Source organism: Cygnus atratus, chromosome 11 (assembly GCF_013377495.2).
Source record: "Cygnus atratus isolate AKBS03 ecotype Queensland, Australia chromosome 11, CAtr_DNAZoo_HiC_assembly, whole genome shotgun sequence".
Classification (NCBI taxonomy): domain Eukaryota; kingdom Metazoa; phylum Chordata; class Aves; order Anseriformes; family Anatidae; genus Cygnus; species Cygnus atratus.
The window spans coordinates 19179015-19202412 of NC_066372.1; the positions used below are offsets into that span (position 1 = coordinate 19179015).

At 52.6% G+C, this 23398-nt stretch overlaps 1 protein-coding gene across 1 annotated transcript in view; it reads right to left on the bottom strand.

The window, feature by feature from the left end:
* Positions 1-23398, bottom strand: part of IGDCC4 (immunoglobulin superfamily DCC subclass member 4) — an 85423-nt gene that overhangs the window by 28050 nt on the left and 33975 nt on the right. The window contains exons 3-4 of the mRNA XM_035554759.1: positions 17528-17669; positions 12699-12832 (exon numbers count right to left, since the gene is read on the bottom strand). Of these exons, the coding sequence (XP_035410652.1) occupies positions 12699-12832; positions 17528-17669 (276 nt within the window). The remainder of the gene's footprint in view (positions 1-12698; positions 12833-17527; positions 17670-23398) is intronic.

Consider the following 23398-nt stretch of genomic DNA (forward strand, 5'->3'; position numbering starts at 1 on the left):
AATGACAAAATAGCACCAGCCAGATGGCAATACATCCCTCGCCAGACTTCCAAGCAGCTTTCTCTACCGTTTTTAGAGGAAGAGAGCGAGCTCCCCGACCCTTTGCACCCCTCTGTGTCAGCCAGGCGGGCAGCCCCCAGGCGTGCCTGGCACAAGCATGGAAGAGGCTGCAGGAATTTCATGCGAACACACCTTTCCTACACCCGGCATCACGTCACTCAGTCCCTCAACAGCCACGTAGGGCTGTCGGTCACTGGGAGAGGGAGCTGACGAGCTGCCCAAAGCCTCCCTCACTCTGAAAAGGTCCCAAGTGCCACTAGCCGCGGGCAAGCCACCGGTAAGAGCCCCAGGGCTCACGACTGGCTGCTCCTCAGCTCCATGCTCTGGAAGGTAGAAAGAGGGCTGATACTGGGGCTTCCTGGCAGCCAAACCCAAGGCGCACAGCAAGTCTCAGTGGCTCTGACAACTAAGGCGGGCAACAGCCACAGGGATCTGCAGCTCAAGCATCCCTTCTGCTCCCCTCGGCCAAAACTCCGGTCCCAGCCTTGAAAAACTATAGGGAAAAATGTATTAGCTCAGATGCCAGGTCTGTTTGTCACTGATTGTTACTGAAATTGTATTAAAAAATTAAACAGTTCTGCTTTTTTCCTCAGTACATTCCTTGGTGTGTGCATGGCTGAATGCCCTGCATACCTCTTGCACCCACGAGCAGTTCTCTCCAGCTCCATATTTCACTGTGGGGCTGCAGAGCAAGCCTACAAGTCAAGCTCCTCTTTGGAGGAGCACATTTTTCCCTTGCTTTCTCAACAGGCCAGTCAGACAGGATGGAGCTCAGGTTAACTGCTACAAACTGGCTTTGGTTTGGTTTGAAGAGTTCCCAAGAACAGACTCGGCTAACCAGGAAAACCTCCGCTCAGTGCAGTCTGACAAACATCAGAGCAAAACCAACTCTAGTTTTTGCCTCCACTGCCACTGAAATAATTTCAGGTCAAGAGGGAATGTTGTTAGAACCAAAGGAAAAAAGAGCTGCAGTTTCCAAGACATCTTTCACTGCCTGAACAAAATAGGTCACCAAACACATCTGCACCATGCCGTCCAGTCTGGAGCACTAAAAGCTTTCCACAGTGCTGCTATTTTAAACTTGGGTTTTGAGATTCCTCTCCCCCGTAACCCCCTCTTTGTTTGGTCTCTCCAAGGAGCAAAGCTGCCCCAGGCAAAAGCTTTGCCCAGCCCAAGGCATGACCCATGAATTCAGATAAAAACTCCGTCGCCGTCACTGCTGCCTTTGCGGAGTTTTTGCCCTTCTGAATCAGTTGGACCAATTTTACTCTCTTTTACCAAAAACTGTCTGTAGGGTGCAAAACGCTGCTCTGGGATGGCTCTGAAGGGGGTACTGAGACTGAGGGAAATCTCCTGGGCACTGGAACAATTTGAAATGAAGGCTCTGTTCATCTGCACAGATAGACTGCAAGGCTGCAGGCCCAGCACAAGAGACAAGATGATGATACTGATGATAGCAAGAAATATTTCAAAAATATTCTCCCAGTTTTTACTGTTTATGAATGACTCGCTCCAGTCGATTTCTCAATGTTTATGCATTTTTCTCCCCTCCTACCACGAGTCAGGAAAGTCAGGCCAAATGGGGTCCAGGGCCAGGTGGAGACAGGCCCTGAGGAAACACCACAAATCACTCACTCATCAGCAGATGTAGTATAAAAATCAGAGAGAGGTAGCAAGGGGAGCACAGGGAACAGACAGCAATCGTGAGCATGCCCAGCACATCTCTGCCCACGAGCTGCCTAACCTGTAAGAAAATCCTGTATAGGTTCACAAAGGAGGGAAACTGCACGGGGATGTGAAGGGAGGCACCGTGGGGAGCTGCTTGGGACGAAGCGCAAAATGTTTATTTGAAGTTTTAGCTTGAGTTATAACATACGTGAGTGACTTCAAACTCCAAGAGTTTACAACTTGGGCCTGCCTCTAACACATCCATAATTCCTCAGCTACCCTCTCCCCCCCAGCTCCTGCTAGCTCGGAGTATCAGCTAAGAATTCAGGCAGTGCAACAGGAGGAAAAGGGGTTTTGTTCAGCCCATTTGCAACGGTCATTTGCAGTGACAAGAGGATGACTTCTTGGATGGGAACTAACACCTCTCTCTTGATTCCATAAACACCCTGCCTCGGCAGAACTGCTGGAGGTTAAACATGACTTGCATGGCGACACGTTCAGCTCTCAGCTGTCGGCAGCTCAAGATTTGGAGATATCCAACAATCAAGCAACAATCTTCTGTTCTGAGAACTTTCTCACCCTCTCCAGAGGAGGAGCATGAAACCTTATTCATCCCTGCGAGTCTCCTCCGGGAATAGATTCTAGCACCAAGCAGCTGTTCATTAGAGAAAGTCAATGCTGTCACTGCTGTTATTCTGCAGACAATAAAGGAGCAAATTACCCATTGCAAAGCACACACCTTCAAAAATGCAGGCGCTCTGTTTGCTGAGCTCGTCCTACTCCCACTCCCTAACTCCCTCCCTTCTCTCACACAACTCACAGACCTCCTGGATCGTGCAGGGAGAAAGCTGACAGCAGCCACAGAAGAGAAAAAACATCCTCCGCACCTGCCTGCCTTTGTCCTCTGTTTACACCGTCCTGGAAATTTATCGATGATTTATTTCTACTTCTACTCGGAACAGGAGATTCTAGCAGGCAAAATGTCGAGGCAGGATGCTTGCCTAACTGGATCGTAAGATGCTGGCACATCTGCTTTGGGGCAATACAAACAATGTCAGGTCTCAAAACCGAGCACGCTTACCAGCAAGCATTTCTTCTTCTGCAGCTGTCCTCATCTGAGCACAGTGATGCACAGCTTGAAAACAAGGAAGTGAAGCAGCCAAAGGATCAGCCCCAGTGGTTTCCAGAAGTGACTTGAGATGTTAGACACCCAAAAATTCTGGCCTCCCCAAAGTGTCACAAGTCAAATGTTACCTCTTTTCCCCAAAAGCAGCTCTCACAACCATGCACCCTTTCCAAAAATTGCTGTTAGCTTCTCTCTTAACTCCCTCCTGCCCTTTTGCTATGCCAATCCCTGTGGCTATCTGAATCCAAGTTGCTTTCCTTCATCGCTGAAGCCAGGGAGGGGTAACCTTTGGTTACAAGCTTACAGGCTCAATTCACCAAATATTCGTTACTGCTTTGATGTTCTCTGCACTGAAAACACCTCCTCTGCAGAAGATCAGCCTCTGGTTCACAAACAAGCCTTGCAGGAGCTTTTAGATGTGTGTCTCAGAGGCTCGCAGAGACAACAGAAACTCCAGCACTAACCACCCTTGGGTACTGAGACTGCAAAGTTTCCCCACTGCAATCCGGCAGCACCAGTGCCCATAGCCTCCACCATCAGAAATGTCCCTTCCTTTCCCTTTTCAGGAGCTGCAGAGTGAGACACGAGTCCAACCTGGAAGAGCAGCTGAAAAGGAATTTGGTTTTTATTGCACAAGTGACACTGTATTGGCGTAGCTGTTTTTTTTCCTGCCCAATAACGTAAATGAGCTCAGTAAATCAGTTTCGTATTGTCTTTTTACCTCACCTCCTCAAAACATCTTGTAAACAGTTATGCATTTGTCAATGCAAAAGTTTCATTGAAAATCTGAGCGTCCGCATTTTGGAAGAGGGATGGAGCCTGTCTTCCTCAAGTCAGTGCTGTAGCAGAGCAGCTACACAGAATTTATCTTCTTAAACATCACACAAAGAAACACGCATAAATGATTAAAACACAGAAGTCTAATCACATTCTTAGAGCTATTAAGAGACCTCCACATACAGCCATTGTATTCTCAAGCTACTATCACAAAATCCCCAACAAAAAGTCAGCAAACAGATCCCCAAACGCACAGTGCAGCATTCCTTCTAACAGCAGGCATGAAACCTACAGCCTACAATACGCAAAATGGAGAATTTAATAGACAAAAATACGCTTCTTTGATTTAAAAAACATAAGAGATTAATGAGTTTGGACAAGGAGTGTTCATTCACCACCGGACACCCTCCTCGCACCTGCCACGGCCTCTGGGGTCTCTCCTTGGAGCACGTCACTAGCTGAGTGCGGCAGGAGGAGCTGCTCTAGGAACTGCTTTTCGCTTGGCTGGGACAAACAGTCTGTTCAATGCTTCCCCCAGCTCCTCGCCCCTTGTCTGGAAGCCAAGGGAGCACATGGATCCCAGTCCAGACAGGCAGAGGGGCCATCAGGCAGTCCTCTTTCATTCCCCTCAACTTCTTTATACAGCTGACAGCTTTCAGCCCAGAAATTAAATCCCTTAATGCACTAGCTCAGCCACAAGCTGACACCCCGGACTGGGTGTAACCAGAAGCCCAGGAAGAGGTTGAGCAGTGGCAGCTTTCCAGGAACAGCCTAGGATTTTAAGGGGGCTCTCCCCCCACCCCAGGTTTTGCCCCCTATCCTTCGGGGTACGGAGTTTTACACATCCAGGGAACGTTGAGCCCTGCTGCAAAGCAGCCTGAGCGTGCTTTGCCCACCGCTCCAGCTCCCGTAAAGCTGTCAACATTGGCTCTGTGTTTGCGTACACGCAGTTGGAACTGCTCTTCGTTACGCCAGGAGGGCCCGGAGCCAGCCAGACTTCACGACGGATTCCTGCTTGCTTCCCCAGCAAGCGTTTGCAGCGCCCCGAGCGGGAGCCAGGCTCAATAAACAGGAGGCGCCGCGCCGACAGCCGCGGCCACGCAGCCCCAGCTGCCCTCCGGGAACCGGGGCCCTTCTGCTTTTCTGCTGGGGTCCACAAGGTTGGAGACCTCAGGACCGTACGTCTGAACCTCCAGTAGTGTGAAGATGCATCGCAGGGAGCTTCTGGGAGGCAGAAGACAGAACCAAAGCTGGGACATGGCAGAGGCAATGGGAAATGCAAGCCCAAGGCACAGCAACCTACCAGCACCACATTCAAATGCCATTGGTAACGTCACTATTGTAGGTAAAAACTATTATGTATAAGCTTTGAACAGCTCTTTGTGCTTTTTCATAGCTCGGTGAGAGTGAGAAATTTCTCAATTTCTGACTGAGAAAGGCACTCAGAGCAGGATTTAACCTACAGAGGATGAGAAGCAAGGAGCAGGTACCTGGTGTACCTGAAGCACCTTGGAGAAAGGCAGAGCAGCCCCGTCCTAACCTGCCCTGAAACCCAAACATATAGCCCCAAAGGGCCAGGGGAGCATAAGCTCACCAGCCTCTGGGATTGAGGGCTCCCACATTTCTTTAATCATAACTCTATTTGTAATTAAATTGGGAAAGGGGGTCTTTGGAGAGGAGCGCAGGACACAAAGGCTGTCCCGTGGCTCCTTTCCCCACATACGAGGTGCTCACGAGGAGGGTTAGTTAGCTGACCGCTGCTCCGTGCTAGCAAGGCAGCCCGTCTCCGCATTTTGGCTCTCAGACCTGCCCTCAGGATAGTGCACGGGCAAAAAAAGACTTGGTTGTGTGCACCTGCCTGGACAATGCTGCAGGCACTGCCACTCCTGGGTTTGAGAGGTCACCCCTGCACCGAGCACGGGGCAGAAGAGCTGAGGCGGAGCATGGGCTGGACTCGCTCACGCATCCCGACACCAGCCAAACACTTGCCCGGGGGATTTCTCCAGGCCAGTACATCCAACTTCCAGGATGCTGCCAGAGAAATCTCTCAGGAAAAAAAAAATAAGAAAGAAAAAAAAAAGCAAGCTGTAAGGCAGGCAAATATACTGCTACCTTTTCTACAGAATTGAGATAGAGACATGGTCAACAGAAGCCCTTTCTGGCTCGCTCACACACCCCAAGCCCTGAAACCCCTCCTTACTCAGCCACCTCAGCTCATCTCGGCGCCCAGAGCCATTTCACTCCAGTAATTTCCTGCTTGGGCTCAGAGGTTGACATTTCACAGGGGCTGACACCTATTTCATCAGCTCTATTTGCAATTCAGATCCACTTGCAACATCAGATCTGTTTGTAATTCGTGTAATCCGTACCTCCAGCGACAGCGGAGGGGGAACCGGCTGGGGGCCCTGGGCCGAAAAGAGAAATGGTAGAGGAAGCCACCTCGTGGTGGGGTCTCCCCGATGCCAGGGATGCAGAACGCTCCCTACGAGTGATGCTTCGAACACACAACACTGGGAGCCTGCAGTAACACAGTCTGGCAGCAAAGGGAGGCTGCCAACTTGGAGGGAAGAACTAAAAGCAGATGGATGCATCTGCATTAACTCGGGACAATGCAAATCTGTTTTTCTAGGAAAAGTCTGGGAGGAAAGCTGGCTTTCCACGGGGAAAGATCGTTAGCAATAGCCACACATTGTGTCAGACCACTCCGGTTGGACACTTTCTTAAAGCGCTGCAGGGATTCCCAACCAGGCTGTGCCTGAGGACAGCATTCAGTAACCTCCCGTCCCCTCACCCCATCCTTCTCTTCTCCTGCTTCTCACTTTTATGCACAATTCATGCGGCATTGCGCCTCTGCTGCACTGGGCACAGAGCAGATCCCAATGAAGGGAAACTCCCAGCTGCGTCCCCAGTGATCCCTGGTATCTAAACGAGGCTCACAGCCCCTGCGATCGAGGCTGACTCACCCCAATCCTGTGCCTCAGCACCACCGGGACGGAGACAAACTTCCCCCTTATGTACCCCCTACGTCTAAAGGAACAGGACCGTGAGCTTTGCTGCGGCTCCGGAGCCTGGATGTCTTCACTCCAGCTGCTGGGATGCTGCAAGCGCCGCGGGGCACCGCTAGCCCTCGACCTCAGAGAGCTACTGAGGCTCTGCTGCAACGCAGGCGATTAATAATTAACAAGTGCCATCAGGAAGCCAACCGCAGCAGCCTTGCTGTCCCGCAGCCCCTTGCAAGCTGCCGACCTGATTATTATCGCTGCTGTGAGCTGCGGCCCCGGCTCGGCAGGCAGGCACAGCCTGTTTAACATGCCCCGGGAGAGGCCGGCTGGGATCCCTGCAGCGCCGACACGCCACAGGGGTAGGCCAGCACCAAAAGGCTCCCGGAGGAGAGCTGAGTGAAGCCTGCGGCGAAAATCCTGCTTCAGTCAGAGCCTTACCAAACACCAGCTCTTGTTTCAAAAAGCCTCAGAAGCGCCGTCGATCTGGGTTGTTAGGAGATGCAGGTGGAGAGCAGCGGAGGACTGCGAGCCATCCCCAAATCCAGCCGGCCCTCCAGAGGCAGTGCCTGTAGCACAGGAGCCTGGCAAACCCCAAACCCTGCTGGCAAACCCCAAACCCTGCAAGCAGCTGTCGGCGTGCGTGGGAGAGACCAGCTGCCCCTGGAGACCTGGGAACAGCTCACCTCTTCCCTGCCTTACATCCCCTGTTCTGCTCGATTATCCTTGACACCTCTGTTGCCACTCACTTTGGTTCAGCTGTTCTGTTTAATGGGAAGTGAGGGCTCTGGGTTTTTATTTATTTATTTATTTATTTATTTATTATTTAAAATCAAACCCTCTGTCACCGCGGGCTGCTAGAGCTGTCAGGAGCGCAGCGTATCATAGCCCTGCAGAACTTCACAGACAGCTGAGCTGAAATTCCCCCTCCGGCTCCCGGGAACAGGCTGCTGACACTCCAGCTCCGAGTTGTTCTCCCTCGGCGATGCGCACGGTGTGATGCATGCTGGCCCCGGACTGACTCCAGCAAGGAACGAGCCGTGTGTGTTTGGAGGGGTGTCTGATGGGTGTCTGCGCCAGCCCTTCACGAGTTTCATCAAAAAGCTGGGGTCTCAGTCCTGTTCCATGCCCGCTTGAAGTCCCTGGCTTTGCTAGGCTCAGTAAAAGGGAGACAGAATGAACGTTTACAGTCCATTCTAGGCAGAAGGTCACTTCTGGCTTTAAAGATTTCCTTATTAAGCTAGAAACGCTGTGTAATTCCTCCGTCACTTCGCCATCCTTCGAAATCACACTTACTACGGTTGGCTGAGCATCACCTACCACAAAGGAAGAATGGGGAGTGCTTTCCCCAACCCAGCAGATGCGTTATGTGGGCAGCTTCAGCTACCTGCTGCCCAGGAAACACGTGCAAAGAGAGTCCTCGTACGTGAGCATTTGGGATGTCAAGAGCAGAGGGAGAAGAAAACCAGGGTGCCAGTTAAACCAGCAACTCACAGTAAAGGTGTTTTCTCCCGACAAGTTTCCGCGACCCCCCTTGTCTCCCAGAGCAGCCTCTTGTGCCCGGACCGCTGCAGATGCTCTCCCTGCTGGAGGAAAACCACCCTGCTCTGGTCAACGCTGCCCTTCTCCAGCATCAGCAGCACCACAGGATCGATGCCCGGCTGTGGTTGGGAGGTCAGAGCAGAGCGGCACCGACCCGAAGCCAAGCTGCCCCGTCCCGGCGCCCGCATCCAGAGCGGCGAAGGGAGCGCGGCGCGTGTCGGCAGGGCTCAGGCTGAGAGCCAAGCCAGCATCCAGCACGTCGTTCGCACATGCGGGGACTGAAAATCCACTTGTGGTAACAGCACGTCTGTTCCTGAGAGGTGGTGGCCAACTGCGAGTGCTGCTCACTTCATCAGCACCTCCCCGGCCCTCCCCAGGGCTGGTCCCATCCACGGGCTGCGTTCTCCTGCAGCCCCCGGGAGCAGGAAGCACCCAGAGCCTGGCTCTCCCTTGGGACCTCAGTCACGGCCGTACAAACACCAAAAGAACAGAAAACGCAAAGGTGTTTCAGCTGCCTCCCAGCTCCGTCCCTGTTACCGTATCTCATACAAATATTTGACTGAGAAATACATTTGCTGGGACACTGCTGCAGCACGCTGCTACGGCTGTCAGCGTAAATGACGTTCTGCCAAGGGCAATCTCGCGGCGTCACCTCTAATAGCACGGCACTAAATCCCAGCTCACGGGGGACGTGCTCATCTGCTGGAGGACTCTTTGGTGGCGTGCTCAGCCCAGACCCCAGCCCGGCTGTGTGCGCGTGCACGGCGCTGCTCTGCGCTCCCCGATCCTGCAGCTACTCCAGGACAGGCACAGGACCATGCGGAGCGTGTCTGTGGGACCACCACAGTAACACCCCCGCAGAGACCTTGTGTCAGCGCTGGAGGCAGGCTGCTGTGTCCAATTCTTGCCAGCCTGGCCTGGGGCAAAGGTTTTACCCACGTACCAGCATGACGTGCCACCGACATCGCAGCTAGGGTTACTCTGCATGCACAAATCAAGAACAGAGTGCAGAGAACACAAGAAAGAAAAAAAAACACTCAATCAGGTCCATATCCACATCCTCCTCTCACCTGAGCACACTGACCTCCTGCACCAAAGGCCCGTACTGCCTCCAGACTGACACGTCGCTGCTCCAAGCCTGTTTATCTGTACTTATAGAGGTGGAAATCGAAAAGTTAAGGAACTGATTCTCCCAGTGGCACACTGTCAGGAAGGAAAGGAGAAACCCGAGCGCCCTGGCTCCCAGGACCTCGCTGTAACTCTTCTGCAACGACCACCCTTAAATGCGAAGGGAGACAACCACTGAACTCTACAGGATGGGGCTGTGGGGTCAAGATCTCAAAATGGATGGTCTTGTTTTAATCTCCGTACTTCCCCCAGCCCAGTCAAACTCCGTTATGATCTGAAATTGATAATCTCACACACAACACTGCGGTGCCCAAACCTTTCTGCTGTCCTTCCTTGAGAAGGCGAGACTTAGCATTTCCCTGTGTGCGCGAAGGACCTGGGACACAGGGGAAATTAACTTTTTATCTATGAGCCCAGAGCAGGGCTCCGGAGCCTGCTTCCTGAGAAAGAAGCTGCAAGAAACAAGACGCAGCCCCGCAGGAGCTGACCCCAAGCAGAGGCAGCACGCACCGACAGCGCCTGGGAAAGGCGCCCTGCAGCCAGCTCCTAATGCCCTTCTTGGCAGCGCTCGCAGCGGGGCTGCGGCGTTCATCCATCATCTGTGCAGGTGAGGGGCGGAGGGACGGCGCTGCCAGATGTGCTCGGTGCTCCGCCTGCCAGGGAGCAGCGGAGATCCACGGGGGGAAAATCCAAGCCCTCCCTCCGCTTCTGTTTCTCCGGCGGGCTCCGTTTCGGGGCTGCGCGACTGAATCCCGCTCTCCGCCTGCTCTCCTCCCCTCCCGCTCAAAATGCCGCTTCCCCGGGGAACGTCTGGAAATTTGCACCATGAAGTCTGCACAGCCGAAACATCTGCAGGGCTCGCAGCCCTCGCTCTGCCCTGCCTGCGAGCCGCCAGCGCGCGTCTGGCCGCTGACGCACAATCCGGGCTGCTCCCCGCGCCAGGGCAAGTCACGGCGGCACGGGAAGGGACATTTTGGGGTTTTAGGCCGTTTTTTTAGGCCGTGCAAGTATGGCAGAAAGGGGTCGTAATAATTGCTGTCTCTCCTGGGTAAAGGCCTTTAATAAGGGAGATGGCTCGTGCCCCAGCCATCATATCTGGAGTGAGGGAGAAGGTGAAGGAGAGAAAGGGCAACTGAAGAAGAGTTTTAGGGAAATGAATTCTTTTGCTGTGCACAGCCAGTTCAAATCCAGCACTGGCAGCCCGGTGCCAGCGGCAGTGTTTGCATTACACCAGCACGACCCAAAGTCCATCGGGACTGCCCAGTGCTGACACCAAAGCTGCAGGTGCAGGTGGTAAGGAGCCTCTAGCTCCCATGGCACAAACCCCTTCCTTCAAAGACTGGACCCCTCTTACCCCAAAATCAACGGCTCACTAGCCAGCAGCATGCTTAGCTGCTCCTTCCTGCAGACACAAAGGAGTTTGGCCTCTGAAACATCCAAACGAGCAACTCAAGCAATACTGAACAGCTGTATCACAGGCCTTTGTTATTTCTTTTTTCCTCCCTTTCCTTTTCTTCTCTGTCCTCTAACCAGCAAAGGATTTCTGCCTGACCAGTTCACTCCAAGTACTGCCAGCTGCTTCTGACCAGGGAGTAAAAGACTCCTCGAGCCAGTCCAGGCATCCAAAAACGTGCCTCTGATAGTGAAGTGCTAAAACAAAAAAAAGGATCAATACCACGCCAGTCACTCGTTGAGGAGTGTGTGGCCTACACAGGTCACTGCAGTTTCCCATCTGTCTCAGAGATACTTCTCCCCAATTATAAAAATCCCCAGAGATTTAACAGGCATGTTTTTCATCACGATCAGCTCAATCTGGTGAAAAACTCAACCTCGCATATTTGTTTTTGCAGCCAGCGGGTGGTGTGGTGCTGCAGAAGCGAGATTTGGGCGAGAACTCCAGGCAGAAATCTGCTCGGCCGGCTGGTGCTCCAGAAGGAACGCTTCCCATTTAACCTCTTCCATCGCCTCCATTTGCAAAGCAGATTAAACACTGCAGAGTACAAGATACAATTATGCAGAACAAGTTATTATGCCAAGGACGGCATATTCACCTTTGTAGCCTGATCAATATTACTTATCAATAGCAAACCAGACCCAACACGGGAGCTGTCTCTGGAGCAAGCCCTCCCCTTGCCTCGGAGCTTCGTTAAGCACACGGAGGATCTGGCAGAGGCTGCCAGTTGGATACCGAGCGTTCAACTGCTCACAAATTCTCCGCAGATTCCACACAGATTACCTCCACGACACAATCCATTGATCAGAGGTGTGTTCTCAGGCCCCCGTTAGTTACATTCCCTGCTGATGGATGAAGAGCAAAGGCGTCTCTGGGAAAACACGCTGGCAGCAGCATGCCAAGCAATACAACCCCGAACAAAGACAAAAGGGGCTGGGAAGCGTTTCAGAGCATTCGAGGTTAAATGTGCCTACAAAATACACCGGGGTCTGCAGGACCAGGAGGCGGACGGGGCAGGGGGGCAGTGTCCCAAGGGAAGGGACAGCTCAGCCAGACCCGGGGGTTTTGCCACTTGCAGAAGGGGATTACACCACCGGGGAGGCAGCCAGGCGTGCTGGGAAGGATGCCAGCGTCTGGAGACCCCCGCTGCACTCACACTCGCTCTCAGCTACCTTCTCGTGCCCCAACTTGCCCACCGCGCTCTCGGTTTACAGAGAAAAATGCACTCCGAGGCTGAGGCCCGGATCGGGAGGCGAAGGACAGCTCGCATGCAAAGCCCTGCTCCGGCTGCGTCGGCAGCAGAAAGCCCAGCTGAGAGCGCTCTCAAATAGCAGGAAGATCTCTGGAGCCTGCCCCCGAGCCCGGCAGAGAGCCAGCGAGGCAGACGCAGCGTGCTAGGCGGGTGTCTGTGTGCTGAAGCTCCTCTGGACCCTGCTATGTGACCTGGGGTAGACACAGCCCTGCTAATTACTCCACCCTCTGCTTCTCATTAGCTTGGCAAGCATCCTCCTCTGTCCGTGCCATTGCTTGCCTTGCCATCCGAGGCCCCTGGAGATTAGATCACATCACCACTGCGCCTCCCCGAGGTGCAGGCAGGGTGCCTGACCCTTTCTAACAGCCCTAGCACATAACTGCTGTTACAATCCACCTGCAGAAGAAAATCCCTGGGCGCAGAGAGAAACAGACCCTTTATTACTGTTGGCTGCCTGGTCCTGGGGCTGGCCAGAGAAGCCAGCTGCAACCCCCAGGTGGCAACACCTCCCAGCCCTGCTCACCCCATCACAGCAAAGAGAAAATCCTTATTAAAACGCCTTCTCTGCACGTTTTGGCCAAACGCTGCCCCAGGCAGACCCACCGGGGCAGGAGAGATTCTCACCGACGTGTCAGCTCAGCTCTCCATCACACAGCAGCTGCGTGGCCCAGGCCAGCACGCTCTGCCCCTTACCTTTCAGGACTCTGAGGACCGCGTCGTTGCTGTAGCGCTTCCGGGCAGCGTTGCTCGCCACACAGTGGTAAGCCCCAGCATCGCTCTCCTGCACGTCCACGATTTGGAGGACACCGTTTGGAAGAGTTATAAACCTGAGAGAACAAATGAAAAGCGTGAGATAGGATATCTTGCCTGAGCTATCCGTCAATCAAAGCCCTTTTATCCCTGCTTTTTCTCCTACAGACAAGTCGCGTGCAGGAGCTGGTAAGCACAGCAGAGTGGCACCAAGAAACCTTTGAGCCATCCAACCGGTGGTTCTCAAAAAGCAGCAGGTACAGACCCATCCGCAGCACTGGAGCCTTTACAACAGAGGATCAGCTTCTAGGACACCAGGCCAACAGGGCTTTGCTGATACAAACCAACTGTATAGCAGCAAACAATTAGGTACACACACAGCTTTCCAGACATCCCCAATTGTACAAGTGCCTTCACACGCACAGTCTGCTACGATCAGCCTCAGCACTTGCTCTTCACAGAGGTTTGGTAGCCAGAGTAAAAAACATCACAAGAATTCTGAACATCATCCTTTTCCTGCTGCACCTCATGTACACGAGCGGACCGAGCGTCCCACAGATGCCCCTTCACGGCTCAAAGCAGCCAGGACACCGCTCCTGTAGTGAGCGGCTGCCTGAAACTGCGCCATCCCTGGGCCGTGCTGATTGCTTTTGTTCTTCCAAGAATTTCTGGCTTTCGCGAGCTGGCAAATTCACACCCAGGCATTCAGCATCCCCCCCATTCGCCCATGGGGCACTACTGGGGAACACTTCCACGGAGTGAAATGGCTACACGGCTCACAACATGAACACAATCCTTGCTGCATTATAGCGAACAAAGCAGATGATTAGCAATTAGCATAAAAGTAGGAGCTGGCTGTCAGCATCTCCATTTTCTGCCTGGATTCCTAGGTGGCAGCCTCTTTATTCTTGAATGCGAGGTGCAAAGCCTACGTGATCCTTTTTAATTATATATGAGATCCATTTTTAATTGCAAGCCTCTATAAACAGAGCTGCCGAGCTTTGACAGGCAGCTCTAGGTTATCAGTCTTCATTATGAAAAGGACACATTCAAAGGCAATTGCTAAGGGGAGGGATAGCAGCTTCCACAGGAACAGCACAAAGACAAGTTATAACCACGAATGCCAGCCCTTCCATCCATGAAGATCCCTGAAAGTAACCCTGACATTAATAACTGTGGTTCTGCAGGCGCTGAGCCAGCTGGAAGCCATCAGCAAGGGTCATGGAACCAGGGGGACCGTAAGAGATGAGCCACCCCATGTCCAAGCCATGGTCACCAACAGCACACCCATTCCTGCAAACACTTACCTTGTGGTCCCAAACCTCCAGCAATGGAAATCCCATCCCCACCCCAAGCAGCTTATTCCAGACAAATATCCCTGCTGCAAGCCTAGAGCCTAGCCCAGACCTCAGCTGCTGCGATCTGAGCTCATCACTTCTTGCTCTCTGGGCAGCAGATGCAGAAGCAGAAGAGCTAACAGAGCTCCTCCTGTGACCGTACTGTCACTGTATGCACGATCCTACAGCCTGATTCAAGGACGCAGTCTTGGTGAAGCTTCCCACGTAAGCAAGGGCCACTGCTCCACATCCCCAAAGTTGTGCTCTCACTGCCTACACAGACACACTTTGCTCAGGATCACGCTCCAGAGACTTCAAAGGAGACAGTATCCTGAAAACCCTTACCAGGATGCCTCATCAGGACACAGGAGAACGAGGACAAATATTTGCATCTTCTCAGCACTGCGGAGGAAAAGCTTCCCACTGTGATAGTATTTATTTTTGTCGTGCATCTGCTGTTCGAGTCCGTAATTAATATCAAGATATTTCAAGCAGTAGGCAAAGCATCTTCCAGCCCCAAGAAAGAGACTCCAATTCTCCATCACAGAATCACCGGGGCTGGGAGGGACCTCTGAAAACCTGTAGTCTTCTCCCTCTCGGAGCAGGGTCAGCTGGACCAGGCTGCTCAGGACCACGTCCATACCGCGTGTATAGCGGAGAATATTCCAGCGCTAACAGCCCCATTCCCTTTCTTACCTTCTCCCCAAGAAACTGCTGCCGCATCCTTTCTCGCAGGCTAACACAATACAGGCTAAGGTACCCCAGGACAAGTGAGGAATCTGCTGCTTTGTTGCAGGCTCCAAGTCTGCTTTTGCTCACTGCTGCAGAGCCGTGTGGGTGCACCCAAGCACATTAAGGCACTGCTGACACACGGCAGAAGTAAACCCTCCATGAAGATAAAACCCTCCCTTAGCCGAAACGTCGATAAAAGATGCCGTGACTGCAGACCATGTGGTCTACGGTATGTGGTTATGGGCAGACCTCCGAAGACCTCCAGCTCTTAGCAAGTACTCATCTTGGCTCTAGAGGAAATAATCAGCAATTTGGAGCCTAGTGAGAAACACAGCCTGTATGTAAAATAGAGAAGAGCCTATGCCAAAAGATGTAGCACACACCCCAAAGCAACTGCGGTCTAGAGAGATCCTGCAAGCCACCTCTCAGCAGCTGCTGCAGATTTAAGGCTTTTTTTTTTTTTTTTTTAAAGTGCTTCAGAGACAGAATTGTAAAAAGGATTCTATCTTACTCCCATATGGAAGTTGGATTCTGTCCTGAACTTTGGCAGGGTGGAAAAGGTATTTTGAAAACCTCCATAAACACTTCCATACCCTTTGGGTTGTTTAAGTGCTTTTTAAGCTCAGCCTTCAAGACCTTTGAGATGGCACCGTGCTAGAACCCGCGCCCAACAGCAAAGGCCAAAGACAGCGCCCAAAGGCGATAGGAAATATAGGAAAAAATATGGGGGAAAAAAAAAGAGAACAAAAATAGTTATTAGGCTTTTTTCACTTTACTGTGATTGCTCTATCCCTCTTTACGTGCACCAATATCATAGCATTATGTGGAAGGCTGTATCTGTAGGCCCAGAGCCTGATTTGGGCATAAATCTGACGGTGCTATTTCGGGATACGAAGCCATCATCCTGATGCCTACCTACCCAAATGATTGCTTTTTCACAGGCTCATCAGCCGTGTGCACAGGAGGGAGCGCACAGCAATCAGAGGCTGGCCTGGGAGCTGGTCCTCAGGCGCGATGGGGCAGGGCTAACAGAGAGGTCTGGGTGGCAGCCAGCGGTTCCTGGAATTAATTCCTTCGAAAGCCGGTTACATTAAATCCAACAACAACAACAACAACCAGACAACAGCAAAAAAAAAAAGCAAATCCTTCTGAAAAAGGATATTAGCTAAAACACGATTTAAGAAGCAAGATCTGCAGCCAGAGATTACGGTCTGTTTTTTACAAGGAAAACAATTTTCAGGCTGCCCGTGTTGAAAGCAATCTCCGAACAAGTAACTTCACAACATCCATCCAGCTGCCTCATTAAAAAGCCACTGCCCAATCTACTGCACACTTCCTTCTGCCAACCCTTTCTTTTTTTATTACCTTTTTTTAATTAATTAATTTTTGTCTCATTACAAGGCAACAGCTTCCTATGAACCTTTACACACCACACTTCATACTCAAGGATATAAGCCGTTATTCTTACAGAAACTGTCTTTGTAGTAAAATTATTCCTAAACCTTACCCCCACCCCTTTCCATCCTCCCCTCCTGCCTCTTGGATTGGCTTTCCTGGGAGGGAAACAGCTCCTTCTCCAGAACAGCAAAAGAGTTTTTAGGAACTAAAGGGCAATGCAGTCACTGATCCCTTGCAGGGATGATGTCTACAGACCAGCTGAAGCCCAGCTAATGGTTTATTCTCTTTGCCTGTAGCTGACTTTCCTTAATAGAAGGTATCATGCTGCAGGGATGATTATCTTTTCCTTATCTTATCTTTTCCTCCCCCAGACAAAAAAAAAATAAAAAAAATTCAGGGACTTTTACTAGATCACCTCCATACATAGGAATAAAACAAATGGCAAGACCCCTCGGGTTACCGAGCACACACAGAGCTCTAGAGCAGTCATTAACCCCAAGACAGATCTGTGTGGGACAACAGTGAAGAAACCAACTGGCTCTAAAACCACAGCTAAATCTAAAGAAAACTGCATCACCGTTCTGCCAGCTACACCCCAGCACCGGACCCCACAGTCCGATGGGGAAATATTCCTCAAGCCAGGACCCCCAAAAAACTTCTACCCCACTTAACTTTGCATGAGAGGACGTGCCAAAGGCAGCCCCCACTGCACTGTGTGCCGTGCTCCGTACATGCAGGGGCCTTCCCAGGGTGCAGGATCTGTGCGGTACCATCTGGCCCGATTTCAAGTTTCTCCACTCACATTTATGCTGCTGTCTGCCCTTTGGCACACTCTTCTCTGTCTCCCTTCAACACTCCAGACTAAGAGTAAGAGGCTGATATGGAAAACTGAAGCTCAGGTCTCGTTTAATTACTTTGTTTATTAGCCAATTTCTACCCAATTTCAGTTCCACTGAACTATCTTTTATAGACTGAGCGCTTGGTCCATCACAGCAAAGGTTCCAGAACAAGAGGTCAGTAACAAAAAAGGGCATGGTTTTGTTGGTGTCTTGTTGGTGGTTTTTTTTTTTGGTTGGTTGGATGATATCTGGGGGAAGGCTTATTTTATTTTGGTGTTTTACCAACCTATATGCACGAGTCCCTCAATTACCTGCTCCTACAGCACTTCATTTTTCAGGTTCAAACGTGGTCTATCGTTTTTCTCTTCATTCTACATTTCATGAAGGATTTTCACATCCTAAGCGGTCATGTTTCAGATATTTTTTTTTTTTTCAAGCTAACCCAGGAAAACAATCAGAGCATCACCTAGGTTCCTGTGGAACGGCTACGTGATCCTTCTCCCACGTGATGACAGGGGAGGGCAGCCCTTCGATCCGACACTCGAACCGAGCCATGCCATTTTCTTCCACTGTCTGCGACTCCGGCTGTTGGAAAAAGCGGGATAAGGCTGGGGAAAGAAGAAAGGAGGGAAGGTTAGTAACTCAAGTTTCTGCTGAGAAATGCAAACCTGTTATGATGCATGATTTAAGAGGAAGGCTTTTGTCTATGAAAGAGCCTGAAATGTAATCTCTCCCTTTCCCATGTCCTGCAAGCCCCCAGGAGTCTTTAGGACAGCAATTGAAATGTTTCAATGTGCAAATTTCCTTCTTGCCTCATTTTCTCCTTGAAGGCAATAGCATGAGAGAAAAGACAGGCCATCAGCTGGTTTGGCCAGTCGCTTTTCTAAATCACTTCCTGATCTGTTCAGTTACTCCACCAGGGAACAACACCCAGAATGAGAAAAAAAGAAGAGGGGGAAATGCCATGGCCCTGAGAGGCAAGAGTTTCCCCTTGCCTTGTGACACCCCCGCAGCCCAAATTAAAACAAGGCAAGAGGAAGACCAAAGCCAGATGTCAGCTTACACAAAACAACCGCCCCCAGGTTGACAGCGCTGCAGGCAAGGGTGAGAGACCGTAAGGGCAGGAACAGCTTTGCTGCGCAGAAATGAACCTCACCCCGCTCAAACAGATGAGACACAGCAGCATCTCATGGATGGAGCACGTGGGGATGCAAACAGCCACCTTCCTAAGAGGAGGAGGACGGATTTCACACAGGCCAGACCCTCGATCACTCTCCAAGGCTCATCCCTGTCTATATGCTCCTTCCTATAGCAGAGGCTGAATGTGCACTAACATTTGCGATAGCTCTGGGACTGCACCCTAGCCATGGTTCACACGTGGCTGGCTGATCTTCCTCCCCTCCCACAGGCACAGCAAAACCCTGCTGATATCAGCAGGGCGGAGATTGTCCCCCTGTGGCCATCAGCATCCGACCCATCAATAGCACAACCCCAAGGCATCTCAGTCACACACAGTTTTGGATATGCACGCGGGCCCCTCAACTGGAGCAAAAACTCAAATTCTCTCCAGCAGACCTGGCTCTTGCTTTGAATAAGTCTCTGTTGAGCCGCCTTTGCTGTTAAAGCCACCCTGAAGCACAAATCCTCCAGCGATGCTGTAACACGAGCGCCAGAAATCCTGACCGTGGCACAACAAACACAGCAAGTCTCAGCCAGAAAACAGGCTCCATCGCTGGGTCAAGCACAGCGCTGGGCTTACAAGGACCCTGGGTGACCTTCTGGTCCCCCACAAGTATGTGCTTGCCCCCCTGCCCCTTCCCAACAGCATCATTACTTCACATCTTATAGAAACCATAAATTCTGTTTTCTTTGCATCACAGATACACATGCACACACGCACTTCATTGCAGTGTTAGCCTGAGGAAGAACGGACCACGCTGTAAATAAAATGCTTTTACATGCCCTATTTTAACCCCAGCGTATTCTCAACTGTCATTAGTATTTTTCTTTAACTTAAACGGTTATCGCGTGTTTAAAGCGACTCATTGCTCTCTGCAACAGTTGCAGACCGAATTCTCCCACCAGCTGTCTGCCAAGTGTAGTTCTACAATTCAATACAAACGGCAACGAAAAACCTTTTCCTGGAAAAGTCTGAAAAATAAATCAGCGTAAGGCCCCAATTCAGGCAAACTGCTTCAGTGTTTTCAAATACACTCTGCAGAGCACTTTAACACAGCATAATTTCCAAGAACTGCACGAGATTTTAAGCTCACGCTAGTATATTTTGCTGAACCCAGAAGTTTAAAAGAAAATCCATCAAATGCAAGAGCACTTTCAGGTTGGCAACACCCAAACAACCTCCTCCTTGTACCCTTAATGCTCTGTCCCATTACACTCTTTTCATCCTACGAGTGTAAACGAGAGAACTTTGGCAGTCTCTGAAGGGTCAAAATGCCTGGATATGTCACACGGGGAGGCACGAACCCCCCTAAAAAGATTAAACCTATCGGTATCTCTGTTCCCTCTGCTCCAAGTCAGGTCACTTGTTTCTCTGCCATTCACTAAGCGGCACAATCTAAGCTGATAAAACAGAGTCCCAAAGTTTCCAGCAGCTTTAGACCAGCCTCCAGGGACAGGTAAACTTATGCAGCCCGTGGTGCACATGAGCAGCGATGCCACCGTCACCAACAGCAGTGAAAAGGCTCCGTAAATTACAGCGGGCAGCTCCTCACTCTTTTTTCCATCTCCTGCATGGCAGCGAGCAAGCACGTTGTATGCAGTGTGCCAGGAGATGCAGGATGGCTACCAAGCCAGGCTTACCTCCAGCCATTCTGCCATGAAGTGCAAAGGGCTATGAAAGGCAGCAGTGTTTCCTGGGTCCCTGGGGTTACCCAGGGCAGAAAGCTGTCCCAAAGCGAGGAGCTGCCACCTATTCCTCCCCATCACCTGCCAGAGCTGCGCCTGCGAGCCTGAAATTCACTGCTGAGAACCAGACCCTGCCCTACGCCTCCCGCCAGCCCCACGCCTGCTGTGCTGGGCTCCAGCCCGGCTCTTCAAAAGCCCAGAGCCAAGAAATGCACCCGTGACGGATTTCTCGTTAGGGTGTGGAGGAGCGTGACTAAAGGGTGACCCTGATTAGGGAGCGCGGCGTCCCTCCTGCTCCGCGCGGCGGCCAGGAGCAGCACGGCTCCTTCAGCCCCGGCAAGGCCGAGGAAACCCTGCCTGGTGCCTTCTCCTGGTGGCTCTGAGGGTGGGATTCGGGGACTGGGCAGCTCTGCTGCTGTCCCCTTACAGCTTCAGGGTAGGGCCCGTGGGGATTGCTGAGGCCAGGCTGGGAAAGAAGGAGCGGCCTGCCCGGCTGCGAAGGCCACGCACCGACTGGTGAAGGAAGGGACAGGCAACAGGAGTTCCTGCTCCTGGGGTCTTCTGTACACAGAAAGCAGCACCGAAGCAAGGCAGGAGGAGTGAGAACGTGTGTTTGATGCAGGAATGAACAGGAACCGCAGATCTCAGCGCTGACAAGGCCCAGGCAGAGCCAGCCTTCCCGGCCAGGTTCATCGCTGCTCCACAAGCACCCCTGCACCAGCCTGGGGCCGTGACCACACGCTGTCACCCTTTGTCCTCCTCCTCTCTTGTCCCAAGGGGTGCCCGGGTGGAAGAGAGGTGGCAGGACACGCCTGGCACCTACAGTGTGGCCAGGCCTAGGCTCAGGGCTGCGCTCCGAGCTCGCTCTACGGCCACAGGGGTATTCGGGAGGGTCTGTGCTCGGTAAAAATCTCTGACTGCAGGTGTAAAGAGCACCACGGCAGCTCGCCCTCAGCAACGTGCCACAGCACCATGCTCTGCACCACTCCCTCCGCACTGCCACGTTAAACCCAGCTGGAGCCAAGCCGCGGTGCCAAGGCTCCCAGCCCGAGGTGCCGGCAGCACGGGAAGCCCAGCGCCCTCCCCCTCTCCCCCCGGCCTGATCCGCACAGGAGGCCCCGAGCTTGGAAAGGCTGCCAGCCAGCAACACTACACCCCGGGCAGAAAATGCTGCCTATGCGAGGAATTCGGCCTTCTGAAACGAGCTTGCTGCTCTCTCCCACAGCGCTTTGCCCCCTGATTCTCTGTGTGCTCGCTCCCCGCGTGCCTTTCGTTATTATCGCTCGGTGTTTCCAAGATGGGGGCAACTACAGCCCCCACTGAGACCACATACATGGCTAAATGGGACGGGGAGGCAGCAGGGAAACGTGCAGGAAGCCCTGGGGGTGATTTGCCACAGCCCCACAGGGTGGAGACGGCAGAGCTGGAGCTCAGGCTGCAGGGCCGGAGGGGCACAGGACCGGTGCTGCCCAGCAAACCTTTGTGGGGCTCAATCTTGCCTCTGTACAGATGCCAGCTCCTCACCTACTGCAAACAGCACCCGAAAGTCACACCGATGGATGTTCAGGAGCTCATGCAGTTATCTGCTGGAAGTTTTCTGGCCAGAGTGGTGGCAAGCAGGCAGAGACCCCCACCAACACCTGGACCCGCACACAGGTCTTCTTCCCTCAGCTACGCACCTAATCCACAAAACAGCATAAAATCCATAAAATAAATCCTTCCGATAAGACCAAATGCCGTTCTCTCAGACACACAGTGCATCACAGAGAGCAGCTCTCCTCAGGGAGAGGAGCACAAGCGTACACGTGCACTCCTTCCTGCTCGGGCTGCTCCTCCAGCTGCAGCAACACCAAACCTCGCCGTCAGCTGCTGCCAGCGCCGCACGGTACAGGCCCGTTCCCTGCAGGCACAGCAGACGTCTTCATCTGACAGCTACAATTACTGTAATTTTCTAGAACCTCCCTCGCACAAAATGTTTAAGCTAAATTAACAGCTTTAACAAATCTTCGCAAATGTAGTTATTAGCAGGTAGAAAGCTACACCTTCCCACAACTACAATAACGCCCCTGGTACTTCCACATGGGGGAAACCTCCAAACCTCACTCCTCAGCCGCAACAGCTGTGCACAGAGCAGGTATGATCCCACCAAGAACCCTCAGTCACTCCTCCTGCCACCACCATGAGCTGTGGGTGGTGGCACGGGTCTCAGCCGGTGGCACGTGGGGACGATGAGCAGCAAGCCGCAGGGTGCTGTTGCGTCGCACGTTTATCCAGCAAAACACGAGCTGACACGCGGGTCACGCTGGAAGGGAAAGGATGGAGGTCATCGCAGTGTTTCTAGGTTTCCCTGGAAGACACTGATGTGGCCATGACATCGGGTCACCACCGTACGTGGCAAAGCCGCTGGTCACCACCGTCATCTGTCCCACAAGGGCTGCGCTCCCAAGGCCTCCTCCACCGGCTGTGGCTGTCCCCAGCAATCCAAGCCCTGGCCCAACGCTGTCCCGGGCGCTCAAGGCGACAGGCTGCACCCCTGTCACACACGTGAACGTCTTCTTGGCAACTCCTACAGCAGCACTGCCTTTGAGGCCACCTTGATTGCTCAAGCATGGGCAGAGAGCGGTTTTCCTGTCAGTGCGCGTAACGGGAGGCTTATGCATTCTGGCAGCTGCTGTCAGACAAAAGAGACGTGGCTTTTTGCCCCTGTTTCACTCCGTTTCCGTAATCACCTCCAGCAACCCACAACTCGGCAATCCCTCTTAGCGCTCCGCTGTCACCTGGGCAGCCTCTGTCAATCCAGCCCTCGCCGGGGACGCCGTCTGTCTGCTCCGATCTGCCTCTCCGAGCCTCCCCACTCACCTCGGCCTGACGCTTTCCCTTCCCAGCTAGAGAGCCAGCAGCCCTCACCCAGGGAAATGCCAGAGCTGCCCTCGCTTTTGGGGCTATCAGGAGGGCAAAGCTGACTCCTGCACACCTGAAACACAGCGGCCGTGTCTAATGGCAGTAGAAGAAGCACTCACAAAGGCCACTCGTTTCACTCAGTTCCTGCACGCACCGGTGAACAAAGCCGGTAAGGACTAGGCACGGCACGGGCAGGCAGGAGGAGAGGAGTTCATCCCCACCTCCACTTGGCACCTGCCTGCAGGGAAGCCCGGCAGGATGGGTCCCAGTCCCCCCGGACTGCCTGTGCACCGACTGCAGCAGGTGCTGGGCCAGCCCGGAGCTTCAGCGCCACCGCTTCCTCGTGGTACTTTGCCTACATGGGGCAAGTCAGTCGTGAACGAACAAAGAAACGGCTCAAAGCATGAAGAGCCACAGGAGACGACTCGATATTGTGAATACCAAATGTTCTTACTTGTCTTTGCAGCACTGTGCAGCGCAGAGCCCAACTCAGGATCTCCTGCCCGGGGAAGGGAACGCGCTGGGTCAGGAGCAGGGGCTGAGGCTACCAAAGCCTACCTGCTGATCGGGT